The sequence below is a fragment of the Stigmatopora nigra genome, chromosome 20, assembly GCF_051989575.1.
Source record: "Stigmatopora nigra isolate UIUO_SnigA chromosome 20, RoL_Snig_1.1, whole genome shotgun sequence".
In the NCBI taxonomy this organism is placed as follows: domain Eukaryota; kingdom Metazoa; phylum Chordata; class Actinopteri; order Syngnathiformes; family Syngnathidae; genus Stigmatopora; species Stigmatopora nigra.
Window position 1 is genome coordinate 2,857,962 of NC_135527.1, and position 17,982 is coordinate 2,875,943.

The 17,982-nt window shown below is 43.3% G+C and overlaps 1 protein-coding gene and 1 non-coding gene across 2 annotated transcripts; both read right to left on the bottom strand.

The window, feature by feature from the left end:
• Positions 1-4,474: 4,474 nt before the first annotated feature.
• Positions 4,475-4,546, bottom strand: trnal-uag (transfer RNA leucine (anticodon UAG)). Its single transcript has one exon. It is a non-coding gene; the product is annotated as a tRNA-Leu (tRNA).
• Positions 4,547-15,801: 11,255 nt separating this feature from the next.
• On the bottom strand, positions 15,802-16,885 carry LOC144213938 (uncharacterized). The gene is given in 1 exon segment (XM_077742663.1): positions 15,802-16,885. A coding segment is annotated over 1 exon segment (840 nt). The 5' UTR covers positions 16,642-16,885.
• Positions 16,886-17,982: the final 1,097 nt, after the last annotated feature.

A 17,982-nucleotide genomic window follows, 5' to 3' on the forward strand; every position in this document is an offset into this window, starting at 1 on the left:
TCAAGATTCTTACATACCCGTCCACCTCAACTAAATGCACCCCTTATTAATGACTGCAATTCCGCCTATTAAGCGATTAAATACCATACAAATGCAACGTGGCACATATATTCACATACAGGCACAGGGCACAGGTCAAAGTGTAAAATGTAGTACAAGTGGACAGCTTTTGGCCCTGGTAGGAAATGCTCTTGCCGCCATCTGGCAGACGAACACGAGTATTACGTCTTCCATATTAACGGCCGCCGAGGGAACTAATTCAGCGGTGCAGGACACATTTTCACATGTTTTTTTTATTAAACATTAATAAATCATTTCCTCATTTCTCTCATCAATTGTTTGCTCACATCTTTAATACAAAATTGGGACGCTACTACCAATTCTAAAGGGTTTAGTTAGCAGTTGTGTGAGGACCGTGTAAAAAATTTGAGAATTTATATATGTATAGTACACCTCTTTTTACAAAATTTTCAAGTTACGAAAAAAGTTCTGGAGCCAATTAATTTTGTCAGAAGTATGACTATATAATTTATCTTTGTGTCTTTGCAAGTTTTAGAAATCAGACAATTCGAAGGGGAGGAGCTCGAGTTTCCTCCAGACCAAAAGAAATAAGAGCAACTTGAAATTAAAATGGAGGAAGAAAATGTCACCTGGTCAACTGGTGAGGAGTCTTTTAGGGTAGAAGAGGATCTGGGCAGGGCCAGTGGAGGGGCGGACTCTGCAATCACCTCTCTATGGCCCCCATTTAAAGAGGAAGCAGAGCCACCTCAACAGCAAAAGAGGGAAGTTCAATCTCACACCAAAAAGGAGGAAGATGTCACCTGGTTATCTGGTGAGCTTTTCAAGAGTGAAGATGATCTCGTAATGGATTTGGATGCAGATTTACTGTTAAAGCCATTTTCAAGTCGGACTTTTCAAGAATAGCTGGACATCATTAAGAATGGTCGGATAACTCCAAAGCTTGCAAGCCTGTCACAAACGGGAAAAGGGTTTGTCCGCCACATCCAGTCCACTAGCTCCAAACGGTACCCCAGGCTTACAGATTCGGAGGAACACTGCAAATTGTATTGCTGGTAGTGCTTATCATTTGCCACAGATGGAATTTCTGTTTGGAGCAACACTGGATTTGTAAATTAGACTGGCCTAACCAAGGCAGCAATGAGACACCAAAGCACTGCCGGACACTTACAAGAAACGGTGCTCTCCAAAACCTTTGGGGAAACCAGAGTGGTGTTACAGCTCAGCGAGCAAATGCACAGGGAAACAGCTCCACAATGAAAAGGCGAAGAAAAATAGGGACATTTTAAAAAGACTGATTTTGGGGTAAGCAGGAACTTTCATTTCAGGGACACGATGAAAGTGCTATATCCCCAAACAAAGGGAATTATGTAGAGCAGTGGTCTCAAACTGGTCCTCAACGGGGCGCAGTGGGTGCAGGTTTTCATTCCAACTCAACAAGGATACCTTTTGCAAGGGCAATCTGTTAATTAGAGTCAGGTGCTACTTATTTTAAAGACACCTGATTGGTTAAAATGTCGGCACTGGATCGGTTGGAACAAAAACCAGGACCCACTGCGGCCCTATGTGGAACCAGTTTGAGACCACTGATGTAGAGCTTTCTTTCATTGGTGAAAGAAACACAGATTTACATTACAACCTGTCCACTAATAATATGTTTAGTGGAACGTCGATCAAAATACAAAATGACCTGATCACTGCTATTGCTGAAGTGATGAGCGAAGAGATCAAGAGGGAAGTTGATAAAGCAAGCCAGGGTCACTGGCCAATAACAGAGATGTTGTTTCTGCCATTTCCACTATAGTGGCCATACCTCGTGATGCACTTCGGTCTTTCTTTATGTAATTGTTATATGATTGTTAGGTCAAATGAAGGCGTGATTGTTTTTAATCCAAATGTTGTTGGTTTTAGTCTCCTATTTTGTTATTGGTAAAATACCTTGATTGTTATTATAGTTACAGATCTTTTTGTTTACGCATTATGAAATAATCTGTTATGATCACGTCGCGGAGCGCGACGCGATCGGGGGAAGGTTTACCCAGATGCGGAGGTGCTGAAGGAAAAGGGAGGCCGTTCCGTTGCATTTGTTTCTTGGTTTAATTAACTGGCAAAGAACGTAACATAAACAACTTGGGCTTGAAACAACTTACTATGACTGAACTGAAAACATGATCTCCCACGATGCAGCGTGGCGTGGTGTCAAGTGACGTAAGCATGATAACGTGGAACAACTCAGGGGAACAAATCAGTCGTTCCGACGACGATCAACACAACTCATAATGCTTAAATAGCCAAGGAAAAGATAATCAGATAATTTCAACAGCTGATAACAATCATGACATCACGCCAGGAGAGGCAACCGAGCCACTCCTGACATAATCAACAACCTTGTAAATTGTTTTGATTCATGGCAATAAGAGTCGTACGAAAATGTCTATTCGAGGAGGTGCTTCAGAGTGAAGGGGAAATCCGTGTTGCTTGATGTACCTCCCCTTAAGGTTTCTTATCTGTGATCCAATCTATTTAATTAAATGTCAATAATTGAATAAGATGTCTGCCTGCAGTTATTGATAATTACAAAGAGGGGTAATTATTGATGAACCTATCCTTTGGTCCTTCAAGCCGGATCTGAACCAGCGACCTAAGGATCAAATGATAGGTTCCTCAATAATTACCCAACTTTGTAATTATCAATAACTGCAGAGGAGTAATGAAGAACAAATTTGATAGAGGCCCTCGAGGGCTGGAGTTCGGCACGCTAATGTAATGTCAGTTTCATTCATTCATCTTCCATACTACACATCCTAGCAAGTGTTGCGGGGGTTGGTGGAGTCTATCCCACCAGACTTCAAGCGAAAGGCAGACAAAACCAGTCAGCCGTAGAGACAAACAACTCTTTGCACTCCCAATCATACCGGCACCATTGAGAATTGAGGCCACGCCTGCCTGCAAGTCAGCCGGGTGTCCCACTGTATCCTCGGGAGACAAAGTTGGAAACCTTCACGAGGTGTCTCCTGAGAGGCTGCTCGCCGCGGCCTGCAAATTCCAACAAATACCACTCAGACCTGCCAACAAGGAACTTGGCACCCTACGTTTTTCGTTCAGCCGGACATATTTGACTGCCCCTCACCTCCGACTACCCCCCGGATGAACTAATCCGCGTTCCAGTGGCAGCTCTAGCGCTGTCTGAGGGTGATCCTCATGCGCTTGTAGTGACTCAACAACAACAACTGCATCCTCAGAGATCTGGGATTGATTGCTATAGTTTTGTGGAAACCTTCTACATCCTCATCTGAAGTAGTGTGGCCGTGTGGTCTAACGCACTGGATTAAGGCTCCAGTCTCTCATGAGGCATGGGTCCAAATCCCACCACTGCCAACATTCTGTTTTAATGGGTGCAAATGGCTCTTCCCTGACATTTAAACTAAAATGTCAAAACCACTGGTGAGGGAGCCGAGTCCCGGATGCATAAATAGGAGACTCGTGGTTTCCCACCACTGTCTTTGTTAACATCCACAAAATACATTCGTTCTGTGTTGAAGCCATCATGGATGACAGTCAATCATTGGAAGAAATTCAGCAAACATTTTTAAAGAAAAAAAACCCTAAAAGAAAATTTGGAAAAACATACTATTTTGTCTAAAATTAGAAAATTGCAAAAATAGACAAAATAAACAAAAATGGGCCGAAATAGCAGAATTTCAACAAAAATTCCAAAAGAAAAAAAACCCTAAAACAAAATTTGGAAAAAAATACTATTTTGTGTAAAATTCGAAGATTGCAAAAAGATGCATATAAATGTATTCCTAAAATTATTGGTCTTATAACTGGGCCATTGATGACAAAAATAATATTGTGAGGAAGTTATAAAAATCAAATTCATACACGTTACCAAACTTTTTAATGCCAAGTAACGGCCATAAGAAATGTCAAGCTCCCCACGTTTGTCGGGGAATATTTGAACAACTGAGTTTCTTTCTCTGGGACAACACTGCCTTAAAAGAGAAAAGCAGTTTTTTACTTGCCAGGGGAAGTACAAGCTTACTCCTTGTTGTTGCCTTCCGCTCACATTGTGTTGTCTAAACGGCAAGTTGTGCCACGACAGTTACATAACTCTCTCACAAACCATTCAAAGTTATGACCGTGAACTGGCCACGTGACAGTGTTGGTTTGGTAAGGGTCCCTTCACTCCATTGAGTAGTAAATCCTTATTATTGCGCCAGATGTACTCATTAAATGACACTTTCTTTTTCAGATGGCTAATGTCCCATATCACCCCACCAAAAATCACAAAGCTGAAGCCCGTCTGGGAGTTGGACCCAGGTCCCATGGCAACCTTAGCAAGATTCATACCACTAGAACAATGAGCCAGGGCCTTTCATACAGTGACACTTTTTTCTCAGGTGGCAAATGTGACATTTCAATCCCCATAATAGATCACAATTTGACAAAGCAAAGGCTCGTCCGGGAATTGGACCCAGGACCTCTCGCACCTAAAGCAAGAATCATACCACTAGACCAACGAGCCTGGCGTGACTCTTCAGTGACCCTTTTTTTCCCAGGTGAAGTATGTGACATATCAACCCCCATAACAGATCACAATTTGACAAAGCAAGGGCTCGTACGGGGATTGGACCCGGGACTTCTCGCACCTAAAGCGAGAATCATACCACTTGACCAACTAACCTGGTGTGCCCAAACAGTGACACTTTTTTTCTCAGGTAAAGTATGTGACATATCAACACCCATAATAAATCACAATTTGACAAAGCAAGCGCTCATCTGGGAGTTGGACCCAAAACCTCTCACATCCTACGCAAGAATCATACCACTAGACCAGGGGTGGCCAACCCGCGGCTCGCGAGCCGCATGCGGCTCTTTGCCCGGTTTCATGCGGCTCTTACGTCCATATCAAAGTTTGTATTTGTGTTTTATTTTTTTTTGCGTGTGCGCTTCGCTGGAGTTCAATACGGTATTTTCGTCCAATGCGCATGTGCTTGGGATGAAAATACCTCAAAGTTTCCCAGCAGGAGCAAGGTCATTTGAGTAAACGTTTTTAACAGAGTGGGAGAGCTCCCGTGAACCAGAAGCGACAATGAACGGCGTCGCGCACACAAAAAGTATCCCAAAGATCGAGCGTCGGCTGAAAAAGCCACACCCCCTGCGAGGCAGACCAAGGCGAGAGTGCTCAGCCGGGAGCAGCCAATAGGAGAGCGAGGTGTACACCCACGTGGTGGGCGCGCTAGTTCGCCCACCACGTGGGTGTACACCTCGCTCTCCTATTGGCTGCTCCCGGCTGAGCACTCTCGCCTTGGTCTGCCTCGCATGAACATTGTGTGTGCACTGTCTCACACAGACAAACTCTCAGTTCAACCAAGTCCACAAACAAAAATATAATAATTTACAATAGCGTTTTTCTTTTTCTATGCATGTTACTTAGTGGGACTTCTGTCATAAAATCAGCGCCTATTTTTGCGCAACATTCGCTCCTTGTGAGCTGTCATTTATTATGAATGGCTTTTAACTAGCGAAAAGCCATTCATAATAAATGACAGCTCACAAGGAGCGAATGTTGCGCAAAAATAGGCGCTGATTTTATGACAGAAGTCCCACTAAGTAACATGCATAGAAAAAGAAAAACGCTATTGTAAATTATTATATTTTTGTTTGTGGACTTGGTTGAACTGAGAGTTTGTCTGTGTGAGACAGTGCACACGCAATGTTCATTGTTGATAATGACTGGCCTGTGCTGTTAGTACTGTAGGAGTCAATTTATGTCATTACTATGCTGGTGTGTGACATTTACAATAAATCTGTGTGATGTGGCCCTTTGCGGTAACACAGTAAAAAATGTGGCTCTTTGCGGTAACACGGTAAAAAATGTGGCTCTTGGTCTCTGACTGGTTGGCCACCCCTGCACTAGACCAACAAACCTAGGGTGCCTTTACAGTTACACTTTTTTTTCTCATGTCCCATATCTACCCCATAATAGATCACAATTTTACAAAATAAGGGCTAGCCCAGGAGTTGTGCCCAGGCCTTCTCCCACTCATTGCGAGAATCATCCCAATGAGGCTAGTCTGCTCATATATTGACACTTTTTTTTCTCAGGTGAAATATGTGACATATTAACCCCTATAATAGATCACAATTCGACAAAGCAAGGGCTCGTCCGGGAGTTCGACCCAGGACATCTCGCCACCAGACCAATGAGCCGGATGTGCTCTCTGAATGACACTTTTTTCCTCAGATGGCTAATGTCCCATATCTCCATAACTACACACATACCCCATACATCATTGATTTTATAATCGTGCCTACCCACAGCACAGGACACTTTCCGACAAACTGCCCTAAATCTACCTGCCAGAGAATAGTATCAACAGGGTTTTCCAAAAATCGCCATTTCCAGGATGCAAGTCTCATTTCTCAAATGAAACATCACACGCTTTCGCGCATTTGGAGCCTCAGTCACAACATGCAGGCATTTACGTGGACTCACTAGGGATGCCGTAAGAAGGGTGCTGTAGACGTCGTGCACACGGTCTCTTTCTCAGACGTCGATCAGTAGCGCCTGGGTTCCCCCTTCGGCAATATTGACCTCCAAGGCTCTTAGGACCAAAATGTTAGGTTAATCAATAATTATACTTTAATATAATTATAAAACAATACAGGGGGACACCTGATTCAATTATATATATTTAATTAATTTGGCATCTCTGGTGATCCACTTTCAAGGGAGAACACATTCCGACATCGTCCTTGTCATGAATAATTCTACCGTGCGGTAATTTCTCCTGCCCCTTTAACGCCATGAATCAAAACAATTAAAATGTTATTGATTAATCTAACTGCGTAGGCAAAATCAACACCAGCAACAATCATAGCATATCAAGTATTTAATAATAACAATTAAGGGGAAACTCAAAACAAAACTCCATTGGAATTTAAACCAACAAGTCTTCATTCCACATTCTAATGAAATGAAAAAAATGAAAATCAGACATAGGCATTGTCGTCATCATTGACTTGACAAAAAGCCTAGTAGTCATCATACCCTCAGCAGCGTATGACGAAATTGTATAGTGCTTCTCCACAAGTTCGTCTTCCCAGGCCAGACACATTTATGACATTTATTTATGACATATTCATGCTTGTTAGCTCTCCGCCTTGAGCGCCATTTTCCGGCGACTACAAGTTGCCTCACCGATGCCAACAAGAATAAGATGGATCACTTACCTCTCACTGTCTTCTTACTTACCCTCCCTCAGTCAGCCTGTAGAAGGCAGATCCATGCCAAATGACCTTCCTGTTACTTCACTGCGACTTAATTTCATAGAAGGGATTTGTGTTGCCGTCACGTCTCGTGTTGCTGCAGGTTCAAAGTCCTGATGGCTGTTGGGAAAACGCTGTCCTTGAGCCTGTTTGTCCGTGCTTTGTAGGACTTGTAGCGTCTGCCAGATGGAAGCAACTGGAACAGGCCGTGTCCAGGATGGTATGGGTCCCCAACAATGATCCCGGCTCTGCTGAGGTACCGGGGGTTGGCAATGTCTTCCAGTGATGGCAGAGAGAAGCCGACAATCTTCTGGGCAGTGTTAATCACCCTCTGCAAGACTTTTTTGTTTGCTGCCGTGCTTCCGGCATACCACAATGTAATGCAGTAGGCCAGGATGCTCTTCTGTCAGGAGTCGCTGGATCGCCTCTCCTGACATGACGTCATGATAGTTATCACCTGTGGCTAATTACGTGATTGGATTATTTTTGGTATTTAAGCATTGTGACTTTCTGTGGACGCCGTTGGATCGTCTGGTGTAGTACTGACCACTGCCTCGTCACGTTCTTGGCCGGCGCGGACGCCCGCCGGATCGACCACAGCCTCGTCTCGTTTCTGGCCGACGCGGACGCCCGCCGGACCGACCACTGCCTCGTCTCGTTTCTGGCCGGCGCGGACGCCAGCCGGATCGACCACTGCCTCGTCTCGTTTCTGGCCGGCGCGGACGCCCGCCGAACCGACCACAACCTCGTCTTGTTTCTGGCCGGCGCGGACGCCCGCCGGATCGACCACCGCCTCGTCTCGTTTCTGGCCGGCGCGGACGCCCGCCAGACCTGCCACTGACTCGTCTCGTTTCTGGCCGGCGCGGACGCCCACCGGATCGACCACAGCCTCGTCTTGTTTCTGGCCGACACGGACGCCCGCCAGACTTGCCTCTGCCCCGTCTTGTTTCTGACCGGCACGGACGCCCGCCAGACTTGCCTCTGCCCCGTCTTGTTTCTGACCGGCACGGACGCCCGCCAGACCTGCCACTGACTTGTCTCGTTTCTGGCTGGCGCGGACGCCCGCCGGAGCGACCTCTCCGTCTGTTCTTGGGTTGGTGTGGAAGACCACCGGACAATTGTAGCTCTCCCACCCACCCTCCCTGCTTGTTCCCGTTTCTCATGTTGTAATTGACCTTGGGACGTCTAGAATCCGTCCCTTAGAGGGGGTGTACTGTCAGGAGTCGCTGGATCGCCTCTCCTGACATGACGTCATGATAGTTATCACCTGTGGCTAATTACGTGATTGGATTATTTTTGGTATTTAAGCATTGTGACTTTCTGTGGACGCCGTTGGATCGTCTGGTGTAGTACTGGTTTAGTTCTGGTTTCGTTTCCTGTTAATCCTCGTAGTCATTGCTGTTTCCATGACGCCCCGCCGCATGTTGTTTTCGTTTGTAATGAGTGGTCAAGCTAAGTTGTTGAAGTTATGTTACCCCGTTCAATAAATCAACCTACAAGAGCTACAGATCTGCCTCACCTTTCCATTCCTTCGGCGACTCTGCATCTGGGTTCAACTTCCCCTCCGATCGCCTCGCATTACGCGGCGGCGATCGTAACATCTTCACAGTGGCTCTGTAGAAGGTTGCCAGAAGTTTGGTGTCCAATTTGTTCCTCCTCAGTACCGTGAGAAAGTGGAGTCGTTTCTGGGCCTTCTTCACGACCACTTTGGTGTTTGTAGACCAGGAGAGCCTATCCGTGACATGGACTCCCAGAAATTTGAAGGACTGGACCCTGTCTACACTTATTCCATTAATGAGTGGGGCCAGGTCTGTGCTGTGCTTGCGAAAGTCCAGGATTATTTCTTTAGTCTTTGTGGTATTTAGTGTAAGATTGTTCGCCGAGCACCAAAGAGACAGTTTGTCGACCTCCTCTCTGTAAGCCGACTCATCCCCACCTGAGATGAGTCCGATCATAGTGGTGTCATCGTCAAATTTGATGATGGAGTTTGACTGGTGGGCTGGTGTGCAGTCGTATGTGTACAGGGAGTACAGAAGAGGACTCAGTACACAGCCTTGTGGTGGGCCAGTGCTCAGTGTAATGGAGGAAGAGAGGTGTGGACCCAGTCTAGCAGTTTGTGGTCGGCCAGTCAAGAAGTTCTTTATCCAGCAGCAGATTGAGGAGGATAGTCCAAGGTGGGAGAATTTGTCCTTCACAATGTCCCGCTTAATGGTGTTAAAGGCTGAGCTATAGTCAATGAAAAGCATCCTCACATGAATCCCCTGGTGCTCTAGGTGGCTCAGTGCTGTGTGTAGAGCCACAGCGATAGCATCCTCAGTGGACCTGTTTTCTTTATACGCAAACTGGTGAGGGTCAACTGAGTGGGGGGGATTGTAAAAAGATGCTGATGCAGCATAATCACTATCCAAGTAACCTTCGTGATTACTCGCATATTGTCATAAATCATGACGCTCTTTTGGCTTCTTTATGGCATTAATTTGTGGAATGAAGGCTTGTTTGTTCAATTCCAATGGAGTTTTGTTTTGAGTTTCCACTTAATTGTTATTATTGAATACTGAATAATGATATGATTATTGCAGGTAATTATTTTGCTTACGCAGTTCGATTTAATCAATAACCTTTTAATTGTTTTGATTTATGGCCTAAAGGGGCAGGAATAATTACCGCACGGTAGAATTATTCGTGACGAGGACTCTCTTGCAAGTTGATCACCACCATATATAATTGAATCAGATGTCCCCCTTTTTTGTATTATAATTATATTAAAGTATATTTATTGATGAACCTATCATTTTGGTCTTAAGAGCCTTCGAGGTCAATACGCCAAAACGGGAACCCAGGTGCTACAGATCGATGTCTGGTGTGCACAGCGTCTACAACACTTTCTGCGGGCAGGATATTCTACGGGAGCGCTTGGACTCTTGTCGGTTGAAGACTAATCCGAATGGAGGGCGACATCTGATGACATCCCTGGTGAGTTCACATATGGGACAATAACCATGAGAAAAAAAAGTGTCACTTAAAGAGCACATCTGGCTCGTTGGTCTGGTGGTATGATTCTTGCTTACGGTGCGAGAGGTCCTGGGTCCAACTCTCAATTGAGTTCATGCTTTGTTGAATTGTGATCTATTGTGGGGGTTAATATGTCACATGAGAAAAAATAAGTGTCTTTGCATGGTCATGCCAGGCTCTTTGGTCTAGTGCAGGGGTGGCCAACCCGCGGCTCGCGAGCCGCATGCGGCTCTTTGCCCGGTTTCATGCGGCTCTTACGTCCATATCAAAGTTTGTATTTGTGTTTTATTTGCGTGTGCGCTTCGCTTGAGTTCAATACGGTATTTTCGTCCAATGCGCATGTGCTTGGGATGAAAATACCTCAAAGTTTCCCAGCAGGAGCAAGGTCATTTGAGTAAACGTTTTTAACAGAGTGGGAGAGCTCCCGTGAACCAGAAGCGACAATGAACGGCGTCGCGCACACAAAAAGTATCCCAAAGATCGAGCGTCGGCTGAAAAAGCCACACCCCCTGCGAGGCAGACCAAGGCGAGAGTGCTCAGCCGGGAGCAGCCAATAGGAGAGCGAGGTGTACACCCACGTGGTAGGCGCGCTAGTTAAAAGCCATTCATAATAAATGACAGCTCACAAGGAGCAAATGTTGCGCAAAAATAGGCTCTGATTTTATGACAGAAGTCCCACTAAGTAACATGCATAGTAAAAGAAAAACGCTATTGTAAATTATTATATTTTTGTTTGTGGACTTGGTTGAACTGAGAGTTTGTCTGTGTGAGACAGTGCACACAATGTTCATTGTTGATAATGACTGGCCTGTGCTGTTAGTACTGTAGGAGTCAATTTATGTCATTACTATGCTGGTGTGTGACATTTACAATAAATCTGGCTGAGCAAAGGTATGTGTGTGATGTGGCTCTTTGCGGTAACACAGTAAAAAATGTGGCTCTTTGCGGTAACACAGTAAAAAATGTGGCTCTTTGCGGTAACACAGTAAAAAATGTGGCTCTTGGTCTCTGACTGGTTGGCCACCCCTGGACTAGAGTCTTAACCCAGCGCCTCAGACCGCTCAGCCACACTACATCAGACACAAGTGTGGAAGGTTTCCACACTAATGACACTAATGCTAATGCTAGTCCTCAAGAAGATTTCCAATTTTCAGTGTTGAAAAATAGTAACATCAATATTAAGTTAATCAATTTTTTTACCTATGAAAATATTTGCCAAAATATTAAATTTGACAGTGATAGGGATTTTCACATTCAAAATGTATCTTTTTTTCCAAATCATACAAAGCAATTTAGTAACACTATTTTGAAGCATAACCCCAAAATTTTGGCGTCAGAGATTTATCAGCAGAAATAAAAAATTATATTACAAACACGAATGCACATATTACAAGCAAGCAAAAATATAGGCTCCTTTTCAATATCAAAATGCTAATACTGAACTTATTTTACAATACAGTTTCTGACATGAATCTTATCAGACTAACTGAACAGGTTAGATGACATCTATATATTTAAACAACTGCAAACATTGTAGGGCAGGGGTCTCAAACTCAATTTACCTGAGGGCCGCAAGAGGCAGAGTCTGGGTGAGACTGGGCCGCATCAGGATTTCCACATGAAAAGCGCTGATAAAACATTTCAACGTTATCAAATATCTTTATTTTTTAACAAAAAAATAATGAATTAAATACATTAACTTCAAGATGAATAAAAAATAAATCAATAAGTAATAAAAAATAATAATAATAATAATGAGAATACAATAGATATACAGTGGCTGGCTAAGTAGAGAAAACTAATTATTTTTATTTTGTTTCAAATGTCTGTATTAACAGCTCTTTATATTTTATCTTTCTGAACTTTACTTCTTGCTGCTAGAGACCTGGCAGTGCTTCTTCTCACATAGCTGAGTCACATTTGGCTTGAGGGAGGAAGCAGTGGAGACCCTCAATAGAGCTTGAAGATGCTCATCAGTAAGTCTGGACCTATGCTTGGACTTATTGAAGTTCAAGGTGGGGAAGAGTTTGTGCTCCCAAAAAGGCACATGGTCCGCTTGAACATTCGGGAAAGTTCAGGGAAACTGAGGGTCAACTCTCTCAAAAATGGCCCAAGCTTGTCTGCTTCTCCACTCCCCTCTCCTCCCTGAACTTGGCTTTGAGTGCAGAGTTGCACTGCAGGTCAATGAGCTCCATTTGAAGCTCAGGGGGGGCATCTTTCACATCAAAGGAGAAGGGGGCTGCAAAAATTTGAAATGTGGCTTTGTGCGTCTTGAAGTCTGCAAATCTGTGATCAAATTCCTCCTGCAGCTTCGAAACACATATTTCTCACCACTGAATGCTGTGTCTGCGTCCACAAGAGCCTTTCGTGCTGGAAAATGGAAAAGGTTTGCCTAAGAGAGCTGGGCTTTCCATAACAAAGGTTTAGTGCAGAATGCTCTCACGTTGTCATAGGCAGCACTGACAAGTTGCCCCTGGCCTTGTAGCGTCTCGTTCAGTACATTAAGCTCATGTGTGATATCAACAAGAAAAGCTAAGTCTATGAGCCATTTGGGATCACTTAGCACAGGAACAGCAACCCTGTCTATCTCCATGAAGTCTTTTACTTCTGCTCTCAACTCAAAAAATATCTTCAACACATTTCGTACCTCAGTGAAGTAGAGCACATCCGCATATTCAACAAAGAAATATTGCACTCCCCATTTTTCTTGAAACTGTCTGTGCTCATCACTGACCTTTCTCTTCACAGCAGGCTTTGAAACAAACATCTCTGGGGCTGTAATATGTGTTTACACTAAGAATGAGCCTCGGATTGAATTTTTAACTTTCAGTCGCGCGGTTCTGTGGCGCGTGCGCACTTTCGATTTGACCGTTTAACTTTCAGTCGCACGGGTCTGTGGCGCATGCGCACTTTCGCTCTACGATCGTATTGGATTATGGCAGCTCTCCGAGCCAAGCGGAGTGAGCGAAGCACTGGACAGCCCAGCCAATGTCCCACCCTCCAGAGCCGTATACGTCACCGTGATTGGTTCATCCAGCTCCGAACACATTCCCCCATGTTATTATATATTTGTACGCAATCCCATAATCTTTTTTTATTTATGACAAATACAAATACACTTGGGAGAAGTCCGTTCTCTCGATCTTTACCAGCGCTTCCTTACTTGCATATCTGGCCTGAAAAGGAAGAACAAAATAATTCTCGTTAAACTCATTTTCATAATTTGCATAATCCTGGACATTAATGTTATCAGGAGTATGATGTCTAACAAGAAAATACAATCCTTGCAATTTGAAATTTGTAAGAGCAATTGCATCAAGCATAAGTTGGTCTAGCAAAGAGCGTAAGCAGGGGCTAAAACAATACCCACACATTGTAAAAGTTTTAGACAAAACAGCCATTGATTTCACCTCAGTGAAGGACGTGTCGTAGAGTGCAACATTTTCAAACATTGCATATGCCCCCTGCTCCATCAAGAGCACATCGACCATCAGAAGCATATCAACTGCTTTGCAGTCCTGGAAAGTCATGAGGCTGCCAGCTGTTTTTTCAATGCAAATCCAATTTCTTTTTTTTTGTTTTTTTTTTGGACATTGTAATGGTTGTTGTTCACCCTATTCATATTTTTATTTGGCTTTACCCAAAAAAATAAACTTCTGCTACAATTTGGCAAACGAACCCGTAAGTCAAATCGCCATCCCTCGATGAGGCTCAACGTCATCGAGAGAGGCCAGCTGCCGCACCGAAATTCTGAGCCGCCAATTGTATGTCCTCCACTCTAAAACATACTGATTAAAACAGTAAAACCAAAACACATAGTCCTATTTCTTTTATGACAGGAATTATATAACGTATTTGAACAATTTCATCACCATAAGCCAAAACGTGCAATCAGTGGCACAGTTTGTCTTGGACAATGGGCACACAATGTCTCATCTACCGCACCAGATTCAGACCATGCCCTTTAAGGTTCAAACAGGTAGGTAGCACAAAAATTGGCTTTTCATTCACTGCTTGCGTAACAGGATGGACACCGTTTCAATATTTTTCCTTTTCTTTACAAGCAGGACACTTTTTTTTTTGTAAAAACACTTTCCCCAAAGAATGGTGATTGAGGGAGTTGCTGTTATATCCGATCGTATTTACCCTCGTCTGGTCATTTTTTTTTAACCCTTTGTAAGGTTTAGTCTCAGTTGAATCACTTTCACATTTGGACACATATGGAGACAATAAAACCAATATAAAAGAGTTCCCTATGGTTAATGGCATTGCTCTCTGCAATATTATTTCCAATCAATATTGGAGTGGTTGCCATTTCAATGAATTCATCAGAAAGTTTTTCTCACTTGTCTCCCCAAACGTTTAAACTGATGAAACCTTCTTACAGTGCAAAAGGTGGATCCATATACCCCTCTCGGCTATTTTCATGTCTGCTGGTTGGTCAGCAACAAGTTGGACGTTCCCCCTTTGGGTCGGCTAATGCTTCTTCTATATACTTCAGGTTGAGCCCCTAGTCTCCTGGCACCACCGTTGGTCAAGTCCGTTTCCTGTTGAGAAGCACAGTCTCCTTCTGCTAACCCTAACTCAATGCGTTTTCTTAAAAATGTTCTCTTTTTATGTAGTTAATGAGATTAGCCTCATCATACAGTTCCAATCGTGCAGTGAATATCGACGTTTTGTATAATCTACCAAATACTTTTTTCATATGTTGTTGTCCGGTTAAACCTGTTATGTACGCGCAGTGATGTCATAGCAAAATGTGGAACCTTTTGCAATCCCATCAATTATTTTGTTCACACAATTTGGGTGCTGTTATCACTATAAGTCAATGGTTCTTTGGAATTCCGTATCGTGCACTGATATGCTGAGCGCAGGTTAAGAATGCTGTGCAAAAATTTCCACAAACAACTTAAACCCATAAGTTGTGTAGCGGTACCGTTCCAAGGCCACCATTACCCCTGTCGAGAGATAGGACTTCCCATGACTCTATATGGCAGCTCACCCAAGTAAACTGATGTACAATTGTTTTTCTTCTTCTCAGTGCTCCCAAATTCCCCATTTCAGAGATTATTTGTTCCTTCACGTCAAGTTTCACATTTGGAATACTGCTGCTGCATTCTCATCAAAAATGTTTTCCCATAATTTATCACTGCATTCCTGAAAAGGTCTTATTGGCGATTTCAGAAATCGATTTCAAATTTCCAAATCCTCTTCCACTTTGATCTCTGACCGATTGATTATATCTTGTGTGAAATATGAATTGTATTGTTATATTTAATCTTGCACCCGGAAAATAGGCCGGAAAAAATGGCAACTTTGTTGATTGTCACATTTATATTCGTGGAAAATAATACAATTATAATTCGAACCGAAATAATCAGCATGAATGACTAAAATGTTTATTGGTCACCATTTTCCATCCAAACACACACGTGTCTCTTAACCTGATATTTCCAAGACAATCTTTCACCACAAACTGGGCAGGAGAAAGGTTTCTCACCAGTGTCGGTTCTTGTGTGGCATTAAATTCCCATTTTTAGAGAAAATTTGACCGAAAAATGAGCATGCAAAGGGCTTCTCGCCACTGTGTGTTCTCGTGTGTTCTGTCAAGTGCTCCTTCTGAGCAAATCTTTGGCCACACAGTGAGCAAGTGAAAGGTTTTTCACCGGTATGGGTCATTGTGTCTTTTGTTAAATCTGACTTGGCAGGGAATCCTTCCCCACCCACGGAGCAGGAGAACGGTTTCTCGTCCGTGTGGGTTCTTTGGTGGATTTTTTAGGAGTTCTTGTGCGCAAATCTCTGGTTGCAGACCGAGCAGGCATAAGGTTTCTCCCCAGTATGCGTTCTGGTATGGATCGTCAATTTAGCCTTCTCCGCAAATCGTTGGCCACAAATAAAGCAGGAAAAAGGTTTCTCCCCAGTGTGTGTTATCGTGTGCTGTGTCAGGTTCTGCTTGGAAGTCATTTTCTTACCGCAAACTGAGCAGGAAAAAGGTTTCTCACCAGTGTGAGCTCGGGTGTGGTTGGTTAGGTTTTGCTTGGAAGACAATTTCTTCCCACAAATGGAGCAGGGAAAAAGTTTCTCACCGGTGTGGCTCCTCGTGTGCCTCTTCAAGTTGGACTTCTTCCCGTAGGTTTTCCCGCACTGTGAGCATTTATTGCCCGCGGACGCTGCATTGTGAACTTCGTCTTCGTCATTGGTGTCCAACGACGTAGCGGCGTTGCTATCCGTTAGCGGAGCAATGAGCTTGAGTGCTTCCGTTGAGCAGCTGCTGGCCTCGCTCAGACCGTTGTCTTCGCTTTTTAAAGGCTCAAAAGTGCACGTGAGGATGTCCATCTCTTCTTCTTTAACATTGGGGGGTAGGGTCTCCTTCCTTTTTGAGGGGATTCGGCACCCCCTTAATGTGGGGTTCCCAACTGTAATTAAATTCCTGCTCCTCTTTTACGGGTTCAAACTTTTCCTCCACTTTGATGAGTACAAATTCTTTCTCTTCTTTTTTGATATATGGCGACCTCTCTTCTTCTTTGAGACAAGCGGACGTCGGGTGGTCGAGACAATGCCCTGGGTGGATATCTGTGAGGTGGAGAAATGTCATTGTGTGCAAAATTCTTTGCTTATTTCAGTTTTCATTCATGTTAATCTGTCTTTTCAAATGAAAACAGAGTAAACAGGACACCAGTATGGTTTCTCAATATTGTCCATTTTTAAAAGACATTGTCATTGTAATACATCTTCATCTGAAAACAAGTGCTATTTTAATAAACACCGTTTTAATGATCGCCAATTGGTGAAAAAAGTAATCAATGCACCAACTGAAAGATTATTTAACTTTATACGAAACGACGGTGATTAATATTAAGTATATACTCGTCAGAATAAAATCCTTAGTAAATTAATTATTAATCAGTAACGGAGAATAGATAACGCGACTGAACTTGGAATTTCTATTATGAACGGAATTTTCATCAACAATTTATTAAGTTATCCTGGACGCCACAATTGAAAAACAGCTTCTTCTGGTGGTCAAATTACCGCTTTCTCATCTTTCAATTGCTCTTGTTTGGATATGTACTTGTACTGCAAGTACTTGGACTAAAGTATGTGTACTTGCGTGCACTTGTGTGTCCTTGTACTAAATGTATGTGTGCTATTGCTAAAACTATGTGTACTTGTACTACAAGCAAGAGCCTATATTTTCACGTACCTTATTGACAGAGGGTCATAAAATATACCTAATTTTGGAATATTATTCCTTGAGAGCCATACTCAGAATTTCAAATAAAAAAACACCGCTTTTAAAAGAACAAAACTCACTTAAATCTTTTAATAACATTCTTACACTGCTGCTAATCCATGATAATCAACGAGTATGCATTCACACGGGGGTCTAATGATATCAAAATTATGATTGAAGCTGGGCTTTTAGCTTATAAATTAGCCATACGCACCCAACAAAAGAGCCACATATGACTCTCGAGCCTTAGGTTCTCTATACCTGGTTTAGAGGTGTCATATTTTCCTCCGGTACGACTGATAAAACCGAACCGTACACCCGTGTAAAAGCCCAAAACGAATTTTTGGTATACGTGGACATCAGGAAAACGTGTTTTTGACGTTAAAACTGGGTCAGCTGACTCCGAGTTGTCACGTAACCGAAAACAAATATCAGACTCGACT